Source organism: Bombina bombina, chromosome 4 (genome assembly GCF_027579735.1).
Source record: "Bombina bombina isolate aBomBom1 chromosome 4, aBomBom1.pri, whole genome shotgun sequence".
NCBI classification, from domain to species: domain Eukaryota; kingdom Metazoa; phylum Chordata; class Amphibia; order Anura; family Bombinatoridae; genus Bombina; species Bombina bombina.
In genome coordinates, this window is record NC_069502.1 from 379,979,580 (window position 1) to 379,999,375 (window position 19,796).

General features: G+C 35.7%; 1 protein-coding gene across 1 annotated transcript in view; it reads left to right on the forward strand.

Moving 5' to 3' along the window:
• Window positions 1–7,882: 7,882 nt before the first annotated feature.
• The window catches only part of LOC128656309 (inactive N-acetylated-alpha-linked acidic dipeptidase-like protein 2), a 563,404-nt gene continuing 551,490 nt past the window's right edge, over window positions 7,883–19,796 (forward strand). Inside the window, exon 1 of the mRNA XM_053710152.1 lies at window positions 7,883–8,062. Within this exon, the coding sequence (XP_053566127.1) occupies window positions 7,937–8,062 (126 nt within the window). The 5' untranslated portion in view covers window positions 7,883–7,936. The remainder of the gene's footprint in view (window positions 8,063–19,796) is intronic.

The window sequence follows — 19,796 nt, forward strand, 5'->3', positions numbered from 1 at the left end:
ACCCTAACCCTAACACCCCCCTAACTTAAATATTAATTAAATTCATCTAAATTTTATAACTCTTATTAACTAAATTAATCCTATTTAAAACTAAATACTTACCTTTAAAATAAACCCTAATATAGCTACAATATAAATAATAATTATATTGTAGCTATCTTAGGATTTATTTTTATTTTACAGGCAAATTTCAATTTATTTTAACTAGGTGCAATAGCTATTAAATAGTTATTAACTATTTAATAGCTACCTAGTTAAAATAAAGACAAATTTACCTGTAAAATAAATCCTAACCTAAGTTACAATTACACCTAACACTACATTATCATTAACTAAATTATTCCTATTTAAAACTAAATACTTACCTGTAAACTAAACCCTAAGATAGCTACAATGTAATTAATAATTACATTGTAGCTATTTTAGGATTTATATTTATTTTACAGGTAACTTTGTATTTATTTTAGCTAGTTAGAACAGTTATTAAATAGTTATTAACTATTTAATAACTACCTAGCTAAAAGAAATACAAAATTACCTGTAAAATAAATCCTAACCTAAGTTACAATTAAACCTAACACTACACTATCATTAAATAAATTAGCTACAAATAACTACAATTAAATACAATTAAATAAACTAACTAAAGTACAAAAAAAAAAAAAAACTAAGTTACAAAAAATAAAAAAAAGTTACAAACATTTAAAAAATATTACAACAATTTTAAGCTACTTACACCTAATCTAAGCCCCCTAATAAAATAACAAAGCCCCCCAAAATAAAAAAATGCCAAATTACGAAAGTTAACAGCTCTATTACCTTACCATCCCTTAAAAGGGCCTTTTGCGGGCATAAACCTAACACTACCCCCTGAAGATCATCCTACCTTTAGCTGTCTTCAGCCAGCCGACCACCGATGGAACAGAAGAGGACATCCGCAGCGGCCAAAGTCGTCATCCAAGGGGCGCTGAAGAAGTCTTCCAACCGATTGAAGTCATCATCCAAGGGGCGCTGAAGAGGTCTTCCATCCGATTGAAGTCTTCATCCAGGCGGCGTCTTCAATCTTCATCCATCCGGAGCTGAGCCATTTTCAGACGAGCCGACACGGAGCCATCTTCTTCCACCGATGACTTCCCGATGAATGACGGTTCCTTTAAGTGACATCATCCAAGATGGCGTCCCTCGAATTCCGATTGGCTAATAGGATTCTATCAGCCTATCGGAATTAAGGTAGGAAAAATCTGATTGGCTGATTGAATCAGCCAATCAGATTGAAGTTCAATCCGATTGGCTGCTCCAATCAGCCAATCAGATTGAGCTCGCATTCTATTGGCTGATCGGAAAAGCCGATAGAATGCGAGCTCAATCTGATTGGCTGATTGGATCAGCCAATCGGATTGAACTTCAATCTGATTGGCTGATTCAATCAGTCAATCAGATTTTTCCTACCTTAATTCCGATTGGCTGATAGAATCCTATCAGCCAATCAGAATTCGAGGGACACCATCTTGGATGATGTCACTTAAAGGAACCGTCATTCGTCGGGAAGTAGTCGGTGGAAGAAGATGGCTCCGCGTCGGCTCGTCTGAAGATGGCTCCGCTCCACTCTGGATGGATGAAGATTGAAGATGCCGCCTGGAGGAAGACTTCAATCGGATGGAAGACCTCTTCAGCGCCCCTTCGATGATGACTTCAATCGGATGGACGACTTCTTCAGCGCCCCTTGGATGATGACTTCAATTGGATGGAAGACTTCTTCAGCGCCCCTTGGATGATGACTTCGGACGCTGCGGATGTCCTCTTCTGTTCCATAGGTGGTCGGCTGGCTGAAGATGGCTAAAGGTAGGATGATCTTCAGGGGGGTAGTGTTAGGTTTATTTAAGGGGTGTTTGGGTTAGAGTAGGGGTATGTGGGTGGTGGGTTTTAATGTTGGGGGGATTGTATTTTTTTTTTACAGGCAAAAGAGCTGAATACTTTGGGGCATGCCCCGCAAAAGGCCCTTTTAAGGGCTGGTAAGGTAATAGAGTTGTTAACTTTCGTAATTTAGAATAGGGTAGGGCATTTTTTTTTTACTTTGTTATTTTATTAGGGGGCTTAGATTAGGTGTAAGTAGCTTAAAATTGTTGTAATATTTTTTAAATGTTTGTAACTTTTTATTTTTTATTTTTTGTAACTTAGTTTTTTTATTTTTTGTACTTTAGTTAGTTTATTTAATTGTATTTAATTGTAGTTATTTGTAGCTAATTTATTTAATGATAGTGTAGTGTTAGGTTTAATTGTAACTTTGGTTAGGATTTATTTTACAGGTAATTTTGTATTTCTTTTAGCTAGGTAGTTATTAAATAGTTAATAACTATTTAATAACAATTCTAACTAGCTAAAATAAATACAAAGTTACTTATAAAATAAATATAAATCCTAAAATAGCTACAATGTAATTATTAATTACATTGTAGCTATCTTAGGGTTTATTTTACAGGTAAGTATTTAGTTTTAAATAGGAATAATTTAGTTAATGATAATGTAGTGTTAGGTGTAATTGTAACTTAGGTTAGGATTTATTTTACAGGTAAATTTGTCTTTATTTTAACTAGGTAGCTATTAAATAGTTAATAACTATTTAATAGCTATTGTACCTAGTTAAAATAAATTGAAATTTGCCTGTAAAATAAAAATAAATCCTAAAATAGCTACAATATAATTATTAGTTATATTGTAGCTATATTAGGGTTTATTTTATAGGTAAGTATTTAGTTTTAAATAGGATTAATTTAGTTAATAAGAATAATATTTATTTAGATGTATTTAATTAATATTTAAGTTAGTTGGGTGTTAGGGTTAGGGTTAGACTTAGGTTTAGGGGTTAATAATTTTATTATAGTTGCGGCGGGGTCCGGGAGCGGCGGTTTAGGGGTTAACGTATTTATTATAGTTGCGGCGGGGTCCGGGAGCGGCAGTTTAGGGGTTAACATATTTATTATAGTGGCAGCGGGGTCCGGGAGCGGCGGTTTAGGGGTTAACATATTTATTATAGTGGCGGCGGGGTCCGGGAGCGGCGGTTTAGGGGTTAATCAGTTTATTAGAGTGGCGGTGGGCTCCGGGAGCTGCGGTTTAGGGGGTAATACATTTATTTAGTTGCGGCGGTGTAGGGGGGGACAGATTAGGGGTGTTTAGACTCGGGGTACATGTTAGGGTGTTAGGTGCAGACATCTCCCATAGGAATCAATGGGATGTCGGGCAGCAGCGAACATGAACTTTCGCTATGGTCAGACTCCCATTGATTCCTATGGGAACCCGCCGCCTCCAGGGCGGCGGATTGAAAACCAGGCACGCTGGGTCGGAAAAGTGCCGAGCATACCTGCTAGTCATTTGATAACTAGCAAAAGTAGTCAGATTGTGCCGAACTTGCGTTCGGAGCATCTGGAGTGATGTAAGAATTGATCTGTGTCGGACTGTGTCCAGCGGATCGAAGCTTACAGCATTATATTCTACTTTTGCCGGGCAGCAGGGCTTGATAACTAAGGCAAATCAGCCTCGCCACAAATACGCTGCGGAATTCCAGCGTATTTGAGGTTGACGGCTTGATAACTAGAGGCCAATGGCTTTGATCACAATTAGTCATAATGAGATTTCAGTTTTCAGTCACTATGGACAGGTTGTTTTAAAAGAAATCATAATAGATTTGACTGCTAAAAATCCCCAAACACAAAGTAGTTTTCACTCAAAAATATCCCCAAAACAGGATTTAAGTTGTTTAACAAACAGAAAAAATAAAAATTAAACTCCAAAGATTGAGATAGAACTTGAATTTTACACAACTTTCCTATTTACTCTTTGGTATATAATTTGCTTTGTTATCTTGGTATCTGTTGTTGAAAATCATACCTAGGTAGGCTCAGGTACTTCCAAGCACTACTGGGAGCTAGCTGCTGAATAGTAATTGTGCATGTATGGCACTTGCCATTGGCTCACCTGATATGTTCAGGTTTCTCCCAGCAGTGCATTGCTGCTTCTTCAACAAAGAATACCAAGTGTATGAAGCAAATTGGAAAGTTGTGTAAAATGTATGCTATGTCTGAATCATGAAATAAAATAATTTGGGTTTTATGTTTCTATAAGAAGTTGTTATCACAATCTAATCCAAGAATCAAACCAAAACTGACAAATACAATGGCCATTTCACATCTTTAAAAGGACATGAAATCCCAAGTATTTATTTCTTTATTTAGATAGAGCATGTGATTATTATTTTTTAAACAACTTTCCAATTTACTTCTGTTACCAAATTTGATTCAATCTTTGTTGAATGAGCAGCAGTGCACTGCTGGGAGCTAACTGAACACATTTGGGGAACCAATAACAAGACACATTTATGTGCAACCACTAATCAGCAGCTAGCTTCTAGTAATGCATTACTGCTTTTTAGCCTACCTAGGTATCCTTTTCAAATAAGGATACCAAGAGATCTGAGCAAACTAGATAAACACATTTAAATTGAAAGATGCTTAAAGGGACAATCTACTTCAGAATGTTTATTGTTTAAAAAGATAGATAATCCCTTTATTACCCATTCCCCAGTTTTGCATAACCAACACTGTTATATTAATATACATTTTACCTCTGTGATTAACTTGTATCTAGGCCTCTGCAGACTGCCCCCTTATTTCAGTTCTTTTGGCAGACTTGCATTTTAGCCAATTAGTGCTGACTCATAAATAACTCCACGTCTGTGAGCACAATGTTATCTATATGGCTCACATGACCTAGCACTCTTTAGCTGTTAAAAACTGTCAAAATGCCCTGAAATAAGAGACAGCCTTCAAGGGCTTAGAAATTAACGTATGAGCCTACCTAGGTTTAGTTTTCAACAAAGAATAGAAGAGAACAAATCAAATTCGATGATAAAAGTAAATTGGAAAGTTGTTTAAAATTGCATGCCCATAAGAATCATGTTCATCTGAAATCAAGAAGAACACTGAATCATTTTCCTTAACAAGAAAATAGCTTCAACTTCTATTAGTGGACTTTTAACAGTTTTTATACTGTAATACTGTAAATTATGAAACCACTAAGTTATTAGATTTTGATGTGAAATGCTTGTGCAATGCTGCCCCCTGCAGATTTGCGGCCAATCAGCCACTAGCAGGGGTGTCAATCATCCCAATCGTATCCGATCAGGATGATTGCTGTCCAATGCCTCAGAGGTGGCGGACGAGTTAGCGTTCTTAAAGTGAAGGTAAAGTTACATGCCTCACTATCCTCAGTTAAATAGTTCATGTAAAATCAATAGTAGTTTCATTCATGATTTTTTACAAATTTCGTTCTAAATACATTTTTAACCGCAATGAAATATAATTTTTGACAACTTGCAACTCAACCCGTTTTTTATTTTTTATTTTACATCCTGATCACGTTGAGTGATCTTCCAATTGACTTTCTGGCCGTTAGGCGGCCGGGCAGCTACGTCATTAGCCTATTGATTGATTTGCGCATGCGTGAAATATTTTTATGACCTAATTTTTTTTGCTTGCGCGTTCCAGATTCGTGCATGCGCATGCGCAAAACTCCCAACCAGACAAAGTTACCCCTTCTCATGGACAAAACGATTGACAACACAATAATGCCATCAATCGCTCCATCCATTAACAAAAACATCTATTTCTGTCTGACCAAGAACTCCCAGCACGATGAAACCGCAATGAAAAGCTGAATTGCCATCGCGCGTTCCGGATTCGCGCATGCACAAAACTCCCAACTAGACAAAGTTACCCCTTCTCATGGACAAAATGATTGACAACACAATAATGCCATCAATCGCTCCATCCATGAACAAAAACATCTCTATCTGTCTGGCCGAGAACTCCCAGCACGATGAAACTGCAATGAACAGCTGAATTGCCATTGGAGCTTGTGAACGCGCATTGCAGCTATGTATAGAGTGGTTGGGACCGCTCTATACATAAACTCACTGAAAGATAGGAAGTGGAAGATGGGCGGAGCGTGATAGATAACGGTAGGAATTATAAAACTAAGAACAAAACTGATAATAATATTTTTTTTAAATAAAATAATATAGCAATCTGGATATGTTAATGACATACAATGCTTGGATGTGTTGTAAAGCCAGCAGATTTACCTTCACTTTAAGACCATTGCTTCTTAACTTATGTTTCTGGCAAACCCTGAAGGCTCGCGTGGAAACAGTTGCATTCGCAGCTACATACATTGGCCCCTTAGTCTAAACGATCTAAACCTCATCGTACAAAATCAGGTTTGTCTTTGCTAAATTTCTATTATTGTAACAAGATGGTAGATTTCTAGAAATCAGAAATTATGATTAGTCAAATTGTTGGTCCTTAAGTTTTGTTTTTTGTTTGTTTTAAAAAAACAACTGTGCAAAAGATCTTGGGCTCTAACAAACAAGATAGGAATAGACAACAGTTAAATAACATTCATGACAACTTGATTGGTAATAGAAAACCCATTTTAAAAGACGAACGTACTCTAAATTACAATTATAGAAATTTGAGTATAAAATAAAAAGGAACGTTTTAAGAAAACATTAGTAAATGCCATTTGTAGATGTTGAGGCAAGATGTTAACTTGCATTTCATTCATCTGTACAGAATAAAGCCTATCTTTTTATTAAATACATATGTACATTTCTGCCCTCCTAATACCAAAGGACTATAGAATAGTTAATGAATCTAGATCATATATTCATCTAAACATTTAAAATGGCCTCTGTTGCTATTTCAGGGTGTATTGCACGTGCACAACAAGACAGAATTATTCCAAATCATCTTGAATTATGATGAAATGAACATTCATGTTGAATTTGATAAGTAAAAAATGGTCCTTAAAATCTTTTGAAAAGTTTCAAGAAATTGAAATGTGATCACCCTGGACAAGACTGTCCCACATAAAGTATAGGAATTATCAGTGAGCCAAAATTATATCTTCACCTCTGAGAAACAACTGACAATTGTGATTGTTTAAAAAGAAAAAAAAATATTTTTAGTTTTATGATTTTTTTATTAAAGGGACAGTATGCTTGAAAATGTTTATTGCTTAAAAAGATAGATTACCCCTTTATTACCCATTCCCCAGTTTTGAATAACCAACACTGTTATATTAATGTACTTTTTACCTTGCATCTAAGCCTCTGCAGACTGTCCCCTTATCTCAGTTCTTTTGACAGACTTACATTTTAGATAGTCAGAGCGGTCTAGCTGTGAAAAACTGTCAAAATGCACTGAGATGAGAGGCGGCCTTTAAGGGCTTAGAAATTAGCAAATGAGCATACCTAGGTTTAGCTTTCAACAAAAAATTCCAAGAGAACAAAGCAAATTTGATGATGAAAGTAAATTGGAAAGTTGTTTAAAATTGCATGCCCTAACAGAATCATGACAGTTTAATTTTGACTTGACTGTCCCTTTAAGGTTATGGAGTTTGTTCCTCAGTCTCAGTTTTTCACAGCAATAAAACTGATGCTGCAGTTCTGCATGCATATCTGCATGTAAGGGCAGTAGGCATTCTCATTTTCTTTATCTTTAATGTTCCTTTAACAAAATTCAGAAAATTATGGATTGAAAATATCTTTTATTGACACTAACTGAAAATAGTGAATCTGGTTGATATTGTAAACATATTCAATCTACTCATAATAACATCAACAATATAATTCCCATAAACACAAACAGGTTTATAGTACAATCCCAAAACTATTAGTAGGCATGCTGGAATTTTACGTTGTAAAAGATTTAGTTATTTATTTATTGTATCATGTTGATGGTATAAAAAATAACAACATGGGGTTCTTTATCATTTTGATTCTAATTACATGAAAATAAATGTGTTTTTCTTTCTAGATAGATATATAATACTTGGCAGCCCTAGTGCTACTGGACAAGAATGGGCAAGTGGTGCTGCAATAATGGCGTCAATTATTGAATCCATGCTGCTAAAGACCAATAAAGGATGGAGACCAAAGAGGACAATTATTTTCTGCTCATGGGGTGGCAACCCATTTGGAAACATTGGCTCATACAAATGGGGCAAGGTAAATATAAACAAAAAATTATTACAAATCATTTCATAGACTCAGTTATTTGATATCTGATATTAAATATTATGTATGTTATTGGAAAAAACATGGCCACAAATATGAGTTTCAGTAATCTTTATAGCTTGAATTGTTTTTTCAATATCTCGTCAAAAATAACAATGTTTTAAGTATCGTCTATTGTAACTTGTGTTTCTATCCCAACTATGGTAAATAATGCAGAAGTAGTTTTTTTTTTTAACTTCCTCTTTTTTGTATTTATACAGTATAATGTAATATAAGTATTTATAGTAATATGTATTTTAAAACAAGAATTATATTGTTTTTTAATCCATTAAGATGCCAAATAGTGTTTTAAACTGTTGTACTTAAAGGGACAGTCAACACCAGAATTATTGTTTTTTAAAAAGATACATAATCCCTTTATTAGCCATTCCCCAGATTTGCATAATCAACACAGTTATAATAATACACATTTTATCTCTCTAATTACCTTGTATCTATGCCTCTGCAAACAGCCCCCTTATTTCAGGATTTATTGACAGATTTGCATTTTAGCCAATCATTGTTTACTCCTAGGTAACTTCACGTGCGTGAGTGAGCTCAATGTTATCTATATGACACACATGAACTAATACCACATAGTGGTGAAACAACTGTCAAAATGCATTTAGATTAGAGGTGGCCTTCAAGGTCTAAGAAATTAGCATATGAGCCTACCTAGGTTTAGCTTTCAACAAAGAATACCAAGAGAAAAAAGCTAAATTGGTGATAAAAGTAAATTGGAAAGTTGTTTAAAATGACATGCCCTATCTGAATCATGAAAGTTTATTTTGGACGTGACTGTCCCTTTAACTATATTTCAGTGTTTTTTTTTTGTTTTTTTTTTGTTTTGTTTTTTAAATCTAAGTACTCTAAATCTCTGTGTTAAAGGACTATTAATTATATAGGAAAAATGGAATGCTGTAATTTGTTAGAGTATGTAATTTTAACCCTGACAACTCAATAAGTCTATGGGCTAGATTACAAGTGTGGTGCAAATAGTTTTGTGCTAGCGCAATCATGATTTTGTGAGCCACTTTCCTTCCGCTGAGAAATCAGGATTGCACTAGTGCAATCGACTTTTCCACTTTAATCCTTACTGTGATCTAAGAGCTGTGGTAAACTGGGTTCCAAAAATCAAACGCCTAGATTTAGAGTTTTGCGTTAGCCGTCAAAACCAGCGTTAGGGGGGCCTAACGCTGGTTTTGGCCGCCCGCTGGTATTGAGAGTCAGTCAGGAAAGGGTCTAACGTTCACTTTAAAGCTGCAACTTTTCCATACCGCAGATCCCCTTACGTCAATTGCGTATCCTATCTTTTCAATGGGATCTTTCTAACGCCGGTATTTAGAGTCTTGGTTGAAGTGAGCGTTAGAACTCGAGCGACAAAACTCCAACCGCAGAAAAAAGCCAGGAGTTAAGAGCTTTCTGGGCTAACGCCGGTTCATAAAGCTCTTAACTACTGTGCTCTAAAGTAAACTAACACCCATAAACTACCTATATACCCCTAAACCGAGGCCCCCCCCACATCGCCACCACTCTATTAATTTTTTTTAACCCCTAATCTGCCGACCGCACACCGCCGCAACCTACATTATCCCTATGTACCCCTAATCTGCTGCCCCTAACATTGCCGACCCCTACATAATATTTATTACCCCCGCTACCTACCTACAATTATTAACCCCTAATCTGCCAACCGGACCTCACCGCTACTATAATAAATGTATTAACCCCTTATCCGCCTCACTCCCGACTCAAAAACCCTATAATAAATAGTATTAACCCCTAATCTGCCCTCCCTAACATCGCCGACACCTAACTTCAAGTATTAACCCCAATCTGCCGACCAGACCTCGCCGCTACTATAATAAATGTATTAACCCCTAAAGCTAAGTCTAACCCTAACACCCCCTAAGTTAAATATAATTTAAATCTAACAAAATAAAATAAATCTTATTAAATAAATTATTCCTATTTAAATCTAAATACTTACCTGTAAAATAAACCCTAATATAGCTACAATATAAATAATAATTATATTGTAGCTATTTTAGGATTAATATTTATTTTACAGGCAACTTTGTATTTATTTTAACCAGGTACAATAGCTATTAAATAGTTAATAACTATTTAATAGTTACCTAGTTAAAATAATTACAAAATTACCTGTAAAATAAATCCTAACCTTAGTTACAATTAAACCTAACACTACACTATCAATAAATTAATTAAATAAACTATCTAAAATTATCTACAATTAAATCAACTAAACTAAATTACAAAAAAAAAACCCCACTAAATTACAAAAAAAACAAACACTAAATTACAAAAAATAAAAAAAGAATACAAGAATTTAATTACACCTACTCTAAGCCCCCTAAAAAAATAACAAAGCCCCCAAAATAAAAAAATGCCCTACCCTATTCTAAAATAAAAAGTTAACAGCTCTTTTACCTTACCAGCCCTTAAAAGGGCCTTTTGCGAGGCATGCCCCAAAGAAAACAGCTCTTTTGCATTTAAATAAACATACAATACCCCCCCCAACATTACAACCCACCACCCACATACCCCTAATCTAACCCAAACCCCCCTTAAAAAACCTAACTCTAAGCCCCTGAAGATCTTCCTGCCTTGTCTTCATCACGCCGGGTATCACCGATCCCGTCCAGAAGAGGGTCCGAAGTCTTCCTCCTATCCGGCAAGAAAAGGTCCAGAAGAGGGTCCGAAGTCTTCATCCTATCCGGCAAGAAGAGGAGATCCGGACCGGCAAACATCTTTATCCAAGCGGCATCTTCTATCTTCTTCCATCCGGCGTGGAGCGGCACCATCTTGAAGAAGCCGACGCGGATCCATCCTTTTCTTCCGACATTTTAAGTCCGAATGAAGGTTCCTTTAAATGACGTCATCCAAGATCAGCCAATCGCAATTAAGGTAGGAAAAATCGGATTGGCTGATTGAATCAGCCAATCAGATTCAAGTTCAATCGGATTGGCTGATCCAATCAGCCAATCAGATTGAGCTCGCATACTATTGGCTGATCGGAACAGCCAATAGAATGCGAGCTCAATCAGATTGGCTGATTGGATCAACCAATCCGATTGAACATGAATCTGATTGGCTGATTCAATCAGCCAATCAGATTTTTCCTACCTTAATTCCAATTGGCTGATAGAATCCTATCAGCCAATCGGAATTCGAGGGACGCCATCTTGGATGACGTCATTTAAAGGAACCTTCTTTCGGACTTAGGACGTCGGAAGAAGAGGATGGATCCACGTCGGCTGCTTCAAGATGGTCCCGCACCGCGCCAGATGGAAGAAGATAGAATATGCCGCTTGGATGAAGATGTTTGCCGGTCCGGATCTCCTCTTCTTGCCGGATAGGATGAAGACTTCGGACCCTCTTCTGGACCTCTTCTTGCCGGATAGGAGGAAGACTTCAGACCCTCTTCTGGACGGATCGGTGATACCCGGCGTGGTGAAGACAATGTAGGAAGATCTTCAGGGGCTTAGTGTTAGGTTTTTTAAGGGGGGTTTGGGTTACATTAGGGGTATGTGGGTGGTGGGTTGTAATGTTGGGGGGGTATTGTATGTTTATTTAAATGCAAAAGAGCTGTTTTCTTTGGGGCATGGTAAAAGGCCCTTTTAAGGGCTGGTAAGGTAAAAGAGCTGTTAACATTTTATTTTAGAATAGGGTAGGGCATTTTTTTATTTTGGGGGCTTTGTTATTATTTTAGGGGGATTAGAGTAGGTGTAATTAGTTTAAAATTCTTGTAATCTTTTTTTATTTTTTGTAATTTAGTGTTTGTTTTTTTGTAATTTAGTGTTTGTTTGTTTTTGTAATTTAGTTTAGTTGATTTAATTGTAGATAATTGTAGATAGTTTATTTAATTAATTTATTGATAGTGTAGTGTTAGGTTTAATTGTAACTTAGGTTAGGATTTATTTTACACGTAATTTTGTAATTATTTTAACTAGGTAACTATTAAATAGTTATTAACTATTTAATAGTTATTGTACCTAGTTAAAATAAATACAAAGTTGCCTGTAAAATAAATATTAATCCTAAAATAGCTACAATATAATTATTATTTATATTGTAGCTATATTAGGGTTTATTTTACAGGTAAGTATTTAGCTTTAAATAGGATTAATTTATTTAATAAGAATTATTTTATTTTGTTAGAATAAAATTATATTTAACTTAGGGGGTGTTAGGGTTAGAGTTAGACTTAGCTTTAGGGGTTAATACATTTATTATAGTGGCGGCGAGGTCCGGTTGGCAGATTAGGGGTTAATAAATGTAGGTAGGTGGCGACGACGTTGGGGGCGGTAGATTAGGGGTTAATATATATAATATAGGGGTCGGCAGTGTTAGGGGCAGCAGATTAGGGGTACATAGGGATAACATAGGTTACGGCGGTGTACGGAGCGGCAGATTAGGGGTTAAAAATAATATGCATGGGTCAGCGATAGCGGGGGCGGCAGATTAGGGGTTAATAAGTGTAAGGCTAGGGGTGTTTAGACTCGGGGTACATGTTAGGGTGTTAGGTGTAGACTTAGGAAGTGTTTCCCCATAGGAAACAATGGGGCTGCGTTAGGAGCTGAAAGCTGCTGTTTTGCAGGTGTTAAGTTTTTTTTCAGCTCAAACTGCCCCATTGTTTCCTATGGGGGAATCATGCACGAGCACGTTTTTTTAAGCTGTCCGCGTCCGTAAGCACTGCTGGTATTGAGAGTTGCAGTGGCGGTAAATATGCCTGTACGTTACCTTTTTGGAGCCTAACACAGCCCTTCCGAGAACTCTAAATACCAGCGTTGTTTAAAAGGTGCGGGGGAAAAAAAGCATGCGTAGCTAATGCACCCCTTTGGCCGCAGAACTCTAAATCTAGGCGAAAAGTTGCACAAAACACAACAAAAATACATAACAAAGTACACTTACACTCATAAACTACACTATTTTCCCCTAAACTGCTATCTCCCCACATCACAAACACTTAATATTACTATTAACCCCAAAACTGCCCTCCCCCTACATCGCAAAGTATCTAATTATTAACTCCTACACCACCATCCACCCACTTTACAAAATTATAAACTAACAGCTAAACCCCCTAACCTAACACCCCCTAACTTAACCCAAATTAAAATACCCAAAAATTAACTAAAAATATTCTAACTACCTTAAAATAAAAAAAACTTAGCTGAAAAATTAAATAAAAACCTAATCTTACCTTTAAAAAAAACTACCATTACTGAAAGATAAAAACTTAGTATTACCATAAAAAAAAATCCTACCATTTAAAAAAAAAATAATAAAATACTACTATTACAAAAAATAAAAAATCTACAATTACAGAAAATAAAAAACAAATTTACGAAAAATAAAAAAATTAATTCTATTGTAATACCTCTTAAAAATAAACACCCCAAAATAAAAAATTGAATCTAAAAATAAACTAACAATAGCCCTTAAAAGGGCCTTTTTTAGGGCATTTCCCTAAAGCAATCAGATCTTTTGATTTAAAAAACACCCCCCCAAAACTAAAAAACCTAACAAAAAAAGCAGCAAATTACCTATTGCTCCAAAAAGGGCATTTGGATGGGCATTGCCTTTAAAAGGGCATTCAACTCTTTTGCTGCCCCCCCAAAAAACCTAATCTATAAAAAAACACCTAAAAAAAACAAACAAAAAAAACACTAACCCCAAAGTTAGTTCTCACTGATGATGATGGGCTGCGCTCTTTCTTCATCAATCTTCATTGCTTGTTCATCTTCTTCATCCCAACTGTGGTCCATCTTCTAACTACAGTGTCGGCGACGAGATCAGGGGCAAAATTGGTGGTACTCTTCAGATCTTCAACATGGAGCTCCCTCTTCATCCGGTCTCCAGCCGCTCATTAAATAGTGAATGCAAGGTACCCCTTTTATATAGGGGTACCCTTGCATTCCTATTGGATGATTTGAATCTTCAAATTAAAATCAGCCAATAGAATGAAAGGAAAAAGCTTTCATTCCATTGGCTGATTTGAATTTGAAGATTCAAATTAGCCAATAGGAATACAAGAGTCCATTGACATCTATGGGAAGGCAAAAATGATAGGTCATTTGCGTGAGTAGGGTGTTTTTTTAACTTTTTTTTCTCCATTGATTTCAATGGGGAACACATGCACAAGCATGTGAAAATTCCGCTTGGGATTTTTGCACTTTTCGGATTACCGCTAGCGCAAAAAAAAACCAAAATCGTACCTTTAAAAAAAAAAAACAACTACCATTACTGAAAGATAAAACCTACCATTACCGAAAACAAATCCTACCATTAAAAAAATAAAAAAATACTACCATTATAAAAAAATCCTACAATTACAGAAAATAAAAAAAATGACCAAAAATAAAAAAAAATCCTATTCTAATACCCCTTTAAAATAAACACCCCAAAATAAAAAAACTAATCTAAAAATAAACAATAGCCCTTAAAAGGGCCTTTTATAGGGCATTTCCCTAAAGCAATCAGATCTTTTGAATTAAAAAACTCTAACCCCCTAACATTACAACCCCCACCCCCCCAAAATAAACAAAAACCTAACAAAAACAGACAAAATGAATTACCTATTTTCCCAAAAAGGGCATTTGGATGGGCATTGCCTTTAAAAGGGCATTCTGCTCTTTTGCTGCCCCCCTAAAAAAAAACTAATCTATAAAAAAAACCACCCCCTAAAAAAAACACTAACCCCAAAGTTAGGACTCACTGATGATGATGGGCACCGCTCTATCTTCATCAATCTTCATTGCTTGTCCATCTTCTTCCATCTTCATCCCAACGGTGTCAGTGGCGAGGTCAGCGGCAATGGGAGCAACATCAGTGGTCCTCTTCAGATCTTCAACACGGAGCTCCTTCATCCGGTCTCTAGCAGCACATTAAATAGTGACTGCAAGGTACCCCTTTTATATAAAGGTACCCTTGCATTTCTATTGGCTGATTTGAATCTTCAAATTCAAATCAGCCAATAGAATGAAAGGAAAAAGCTTTCATTCCATTGACTGATCTGAATTTGAAGATTCAAATCAGCCAATAGGAATGCAAGGGTTCATTGACTTCTATGGGAAGGTGAAAATGCTAGGTCGATTTTTTCGATAGCAATAAAACAACATTTACAGTGGCACTTGTAATCTAGCCCAATGTGTTTTATGAAACAGTGCTGATATAGTAAAAAAATATGTTAAATCAAAGTAGACTTAAAAAGACTTAACTTCCGGAAGCGGAAGTTAAGAAGCAGCGGTCATAAGACCGCTACTTCTTAACCTGTCCGCCACCTTTTAGGTGGCGGATTGAAATTATCCTGATCTGATCCGATTGGGATAAATGACAGCCTCTGCTAGTGGCCGATTGGCCTCCAGTGAGCATGGGGCGGCATTTTACAAGCATTTTCACTAGAAATTATTGTGCACTGATAAATGCAGACAGTGAAATTTAATAAATTTGTCCGCTCAACATTTAATAAATTTAAACCTTTGAGTACAATGGTAATTACCACTTAGGCTTGCACGCAAACTCTGTTAGAAGTACGTTTTTTTGTGTGCATTGAATACCTCGTATATTACAAGTTGAAAATGAAAAGTTTTCGCTTGTGCACTAAACTGACACGTGCAAAAAGCTGATTACAATATCGTGATCGTGATAACGTATTCCCCCATAGAAAAGTGGAAAAAACACCCTACACCCAATCACGTTTGACCAAGTGCACTACCTCGACATGAAATATTAATATTTCCCATTTCAATGTTCTTCACATAGAAGAATATGTTATATGTATTCATAAATACATATTGCTATATATATGTATGATGTTTTTTTGGTAATATATATATATATATTTCTTTCATGAAAGTTTACATTGAAGCCGTTTTTTTTAAATACATACCTTTTCTTCATAGCAAGCAAGGAACACCGGAGCAACAATTCCCCCGCTCCCATGAAGTTTCTTCTTACTTCAGAAATTACTAATCCGGCTTCCTCCAATCACAGCGTGGCTTCAGGCAATGTTTGCTCTGGGAGGGAAGCCGTTATTGGAGGAAGCCGGATGCGTCATTTCTGACTTAAGAAGAGACGACCTGGAGGCGGGGGAATCGCTGCTCCGGTGTTCCTAGCTTGCTATGAAGAAGGTAAGTATTTTTAAAAAAATGGCTTCAATGTAAACTTTCATGAATGAAAGTGCCCCTGTTTTTAATAGTATTTTTAAAAACAGGGCTTTCATTTGTGAAAGTTGACATTCACTTTAACTAGAGGTCTGAGGTTGCGATAACCCGACACATGTTAAATTTAATTGCGCTCGAGCAATACTTTCAGCTTGTAATACACATGCTACTTCCAACGCAAGCAAACACCTGTGATAAACCCCTTATCGCTCGTGTGGAACAGTTAGTACTCCACTCGTAATCTGCCCCACAGTAGCTATGCAATAGAAAGCGGTATTAGAGTTATTTGACCAAACATGGCAACTGAATTCTTTCTCTATTCCTGTTATAAATGGAAGTGCAGAACACTGTTATATTCCATACACCCATTGGCTGCACACTCTAGTGACCTATTTTTAACTGTCCCTAATTGACCACAGTATAGAAAGTAACCTAAGTTAACTTTATACAAAGGATATAATTATACACCTCAATAGGGGGCGCTAAGGGGCACACATACATTTTAAAAAGGATAGGTAATATTGAAAATATATATAAATGTGTGGGATTATATAGACATACGGGTATATATAAGTATAAGCACACATGCACGTACGTGTGAATAGATATATTTTTAGTCACACTAATGCAATATAGGATACAATACAGAATGTCCAGATAAATCCACTACTAATGTAATGTTCCAATAGTGGTGGTCTTTCAGATGGCTAAGTAGCCGGGCTGTGACGGCTTCAATCCACTGCTCTCATGCAGAGATGGCTGCACTCTCTTCACACTTTAATGTCGATGGTTCTAGAATGAAAGGAGGCAAACAAGAGAGAGGCGTCTCTGTGTATCAGTAAGATTGAAACACTTATTTTGTCACTGCTTAAGCAACTAATGAAACTTTAAAAAATACATGTAAATGTTATTCTTAGACCAATCTTTTCTTTGAATGCATCATTCTATCTATCATTTATTTAGTGTTTAATGTCTCTTTAAAGCTTAAAGGGACATTAAACCCACATTTTTTCTTTCATGATTCAGATAGAGAATACCATTTTAAACAACTTTCCAATTTACTTCTATTATCTAATTTGTTTCATTGTCTTGATATTCTTTCCTGAAAAGTATATCTAGATATGCTCAGTAGCTTCTGATTGGTGGCTGCACATAGATGCCTCATGTGATTGGCTCACCCATGGGCATTGCTATTTCTTTAACAAAGGATATCTAAAGAATGAAGCAAATTAGATAATAGAAGTACATTGGAATGTTGTTTAAAATTGTATTTTCTACCTGAATCATGAAAGAAAATGTTTGGGTTTAATGCCCCTTTAATAGAACCCATAGGCCTCCTCAAAGGCAAAAAAAACCTAATGCAGCAAATCTCCAAAGTCTTCTTAAAAGCACAACATGCCTTAATTCTAACACTCAGAAAAAAAAATCCCCCCTCCCAAAAAAAAGTTCTGACATTAGTGTTAAATTTACATGCGCTAACAAATTTGAGCATGTAATGTTTCCACTATGATGGCCCTTTAAATAAGATCAAGGATATTATAAGTAATTAAATGGTCATGATAATGCAAAAATTAAATTTTCTAATTCATTAGAGCATGCCATTTTTGCACACAAATGCAAGTAGTATGATGATTTAGCATTACTGAAGCATAATCCATGCTGCTTGCATTTTTTAATTTAGATTACAATTCAATGGTTGATACTTATTGTGCATGCAGTAGTATAGCGTGCTACAGAATTCATGTCAGATAAAGCGGATGCATAATTTCCCTCAGATAATACATTTTTATAAGGGCCAATATTATTCATTTTATGTAGTTTAAGTAGTAGTTTTTCATTAGGTTTTTTTGCTATACACTTTCAATGATAATTTTACATAGGAGCCTTAAAGGGACAGTATACACCAATTTTCATATAACTGCATGCAATAGATACTACTATAAAGAATAAGATGCATAGATACTCATATAAAAATCCAGTATAAAACTGTTTAAAAACTTACTTAGAAGCTCTCAGTTTAGCGCTGTTGATAATGTATCTGGAAAGCACACAGCAAGTGGGAAATAAGACACTCCCCCTTCTTTTGCATTTGAAAAGACCATTTACACAAACATGAACAAGCTGGAGTAAAAATCTGACGGTATTCTCCTAAAACTTTGGGGCTTGGTTAGGAGTCTGAAAATCAGAGCAATGCTATTTAAAAATAGCCAAAACTATACATTTTTTTAAAAAACAAAACTTTATGGGCTATATAAATAGATCATCTACAAAACATTTATGCAAAGAAAACATGAGTGTATAATGTCCCTTTAACACACACACAGATACACAATGACCCCTTCCTACTCCTGCCTTCTTGTCATATGCCTTATCTCATTAACCCTTCTACAAAACCTTTTATCTTTATTGACCCATGGTTTCACATTTTTTAGTTCACCTCCATTAATTTATTTTTAAATTGTATTTAAAAGCACATTAAGAGCAGATTTCCAAAAGAGGTGAATATGAAAATGTGTTTTTTTATTTTATTTTTAACGAGTGCCAAACGGAACTGATAACTTGTACTACAAGCACAATTAACACATTACTACTGCTTCTCATTTAAAATATTGGGCTCATTTAAAAGTTTCTGGTGTGCTAAAAACATTTAAAGGGACATTATACACTCATTTTTTCTTTGCATAAATGTTTTGTAGATGATCTATTTATATAGCCCATAAAGTTTTTTTTTTAAATTAATGTATAGTTTTGCTTATTTTTAAATAACATTGCTCTGATTTTCAGACTCCTAACCAAGCCCCAAAGTTTTATGTGAATACGCTCGACTACCTACTCCAGCTTGCTCCTGTTTGTGTAAAGGGTCTTTTCATATGCAAAATAAGGGGCAGGGGGAGTGTCTTATTTGCCACTTGCAGTGGGCTTTCCAGCTACCTTTTCAACAGAGCCAAACTGACAGCTTCTAAGTAAGTTTTTAAACAGTTTTATACTGGATTTTTATATCAGTATCTGTGCATCTTATTCTTTATAGTAGTGTCTATTACATGCAGTTATATGAAAATGAGTGTATACTGTCCCTTTAATCCAATGTGGTAAAGCAACTGTGCCTGAATTATAATCTTTACACTTGCGTTTCACTCCTAAAAAGGTTATAAAGGTAAAGTTCCTCTCTGAAGCAATAAGCATTGCAACTCCCATTCTGGAAACCACTGGGGAGCCTATCATTTTGGGCAGTCAAACAACCTGCCAATTGACAGCTGTGCTTTACCATGGAGCTGTAATGTCTCTTTAAGTTTCTTAGCTATGACTACACTTGAATTTGAAAAAAAAAAAAATCATTATCGGCGTAAAATACACGTTTGTACAAATATAACTAGATCTAAGTGATTCATATAAGCATTTCATGCAAATTTTCTAATTGCTAAATAAATTATTAGAATGGTCAAACCACTCAGTTTTTCATGCAACTGATGTTCTATTTATCTCTTAAAATGAATTAA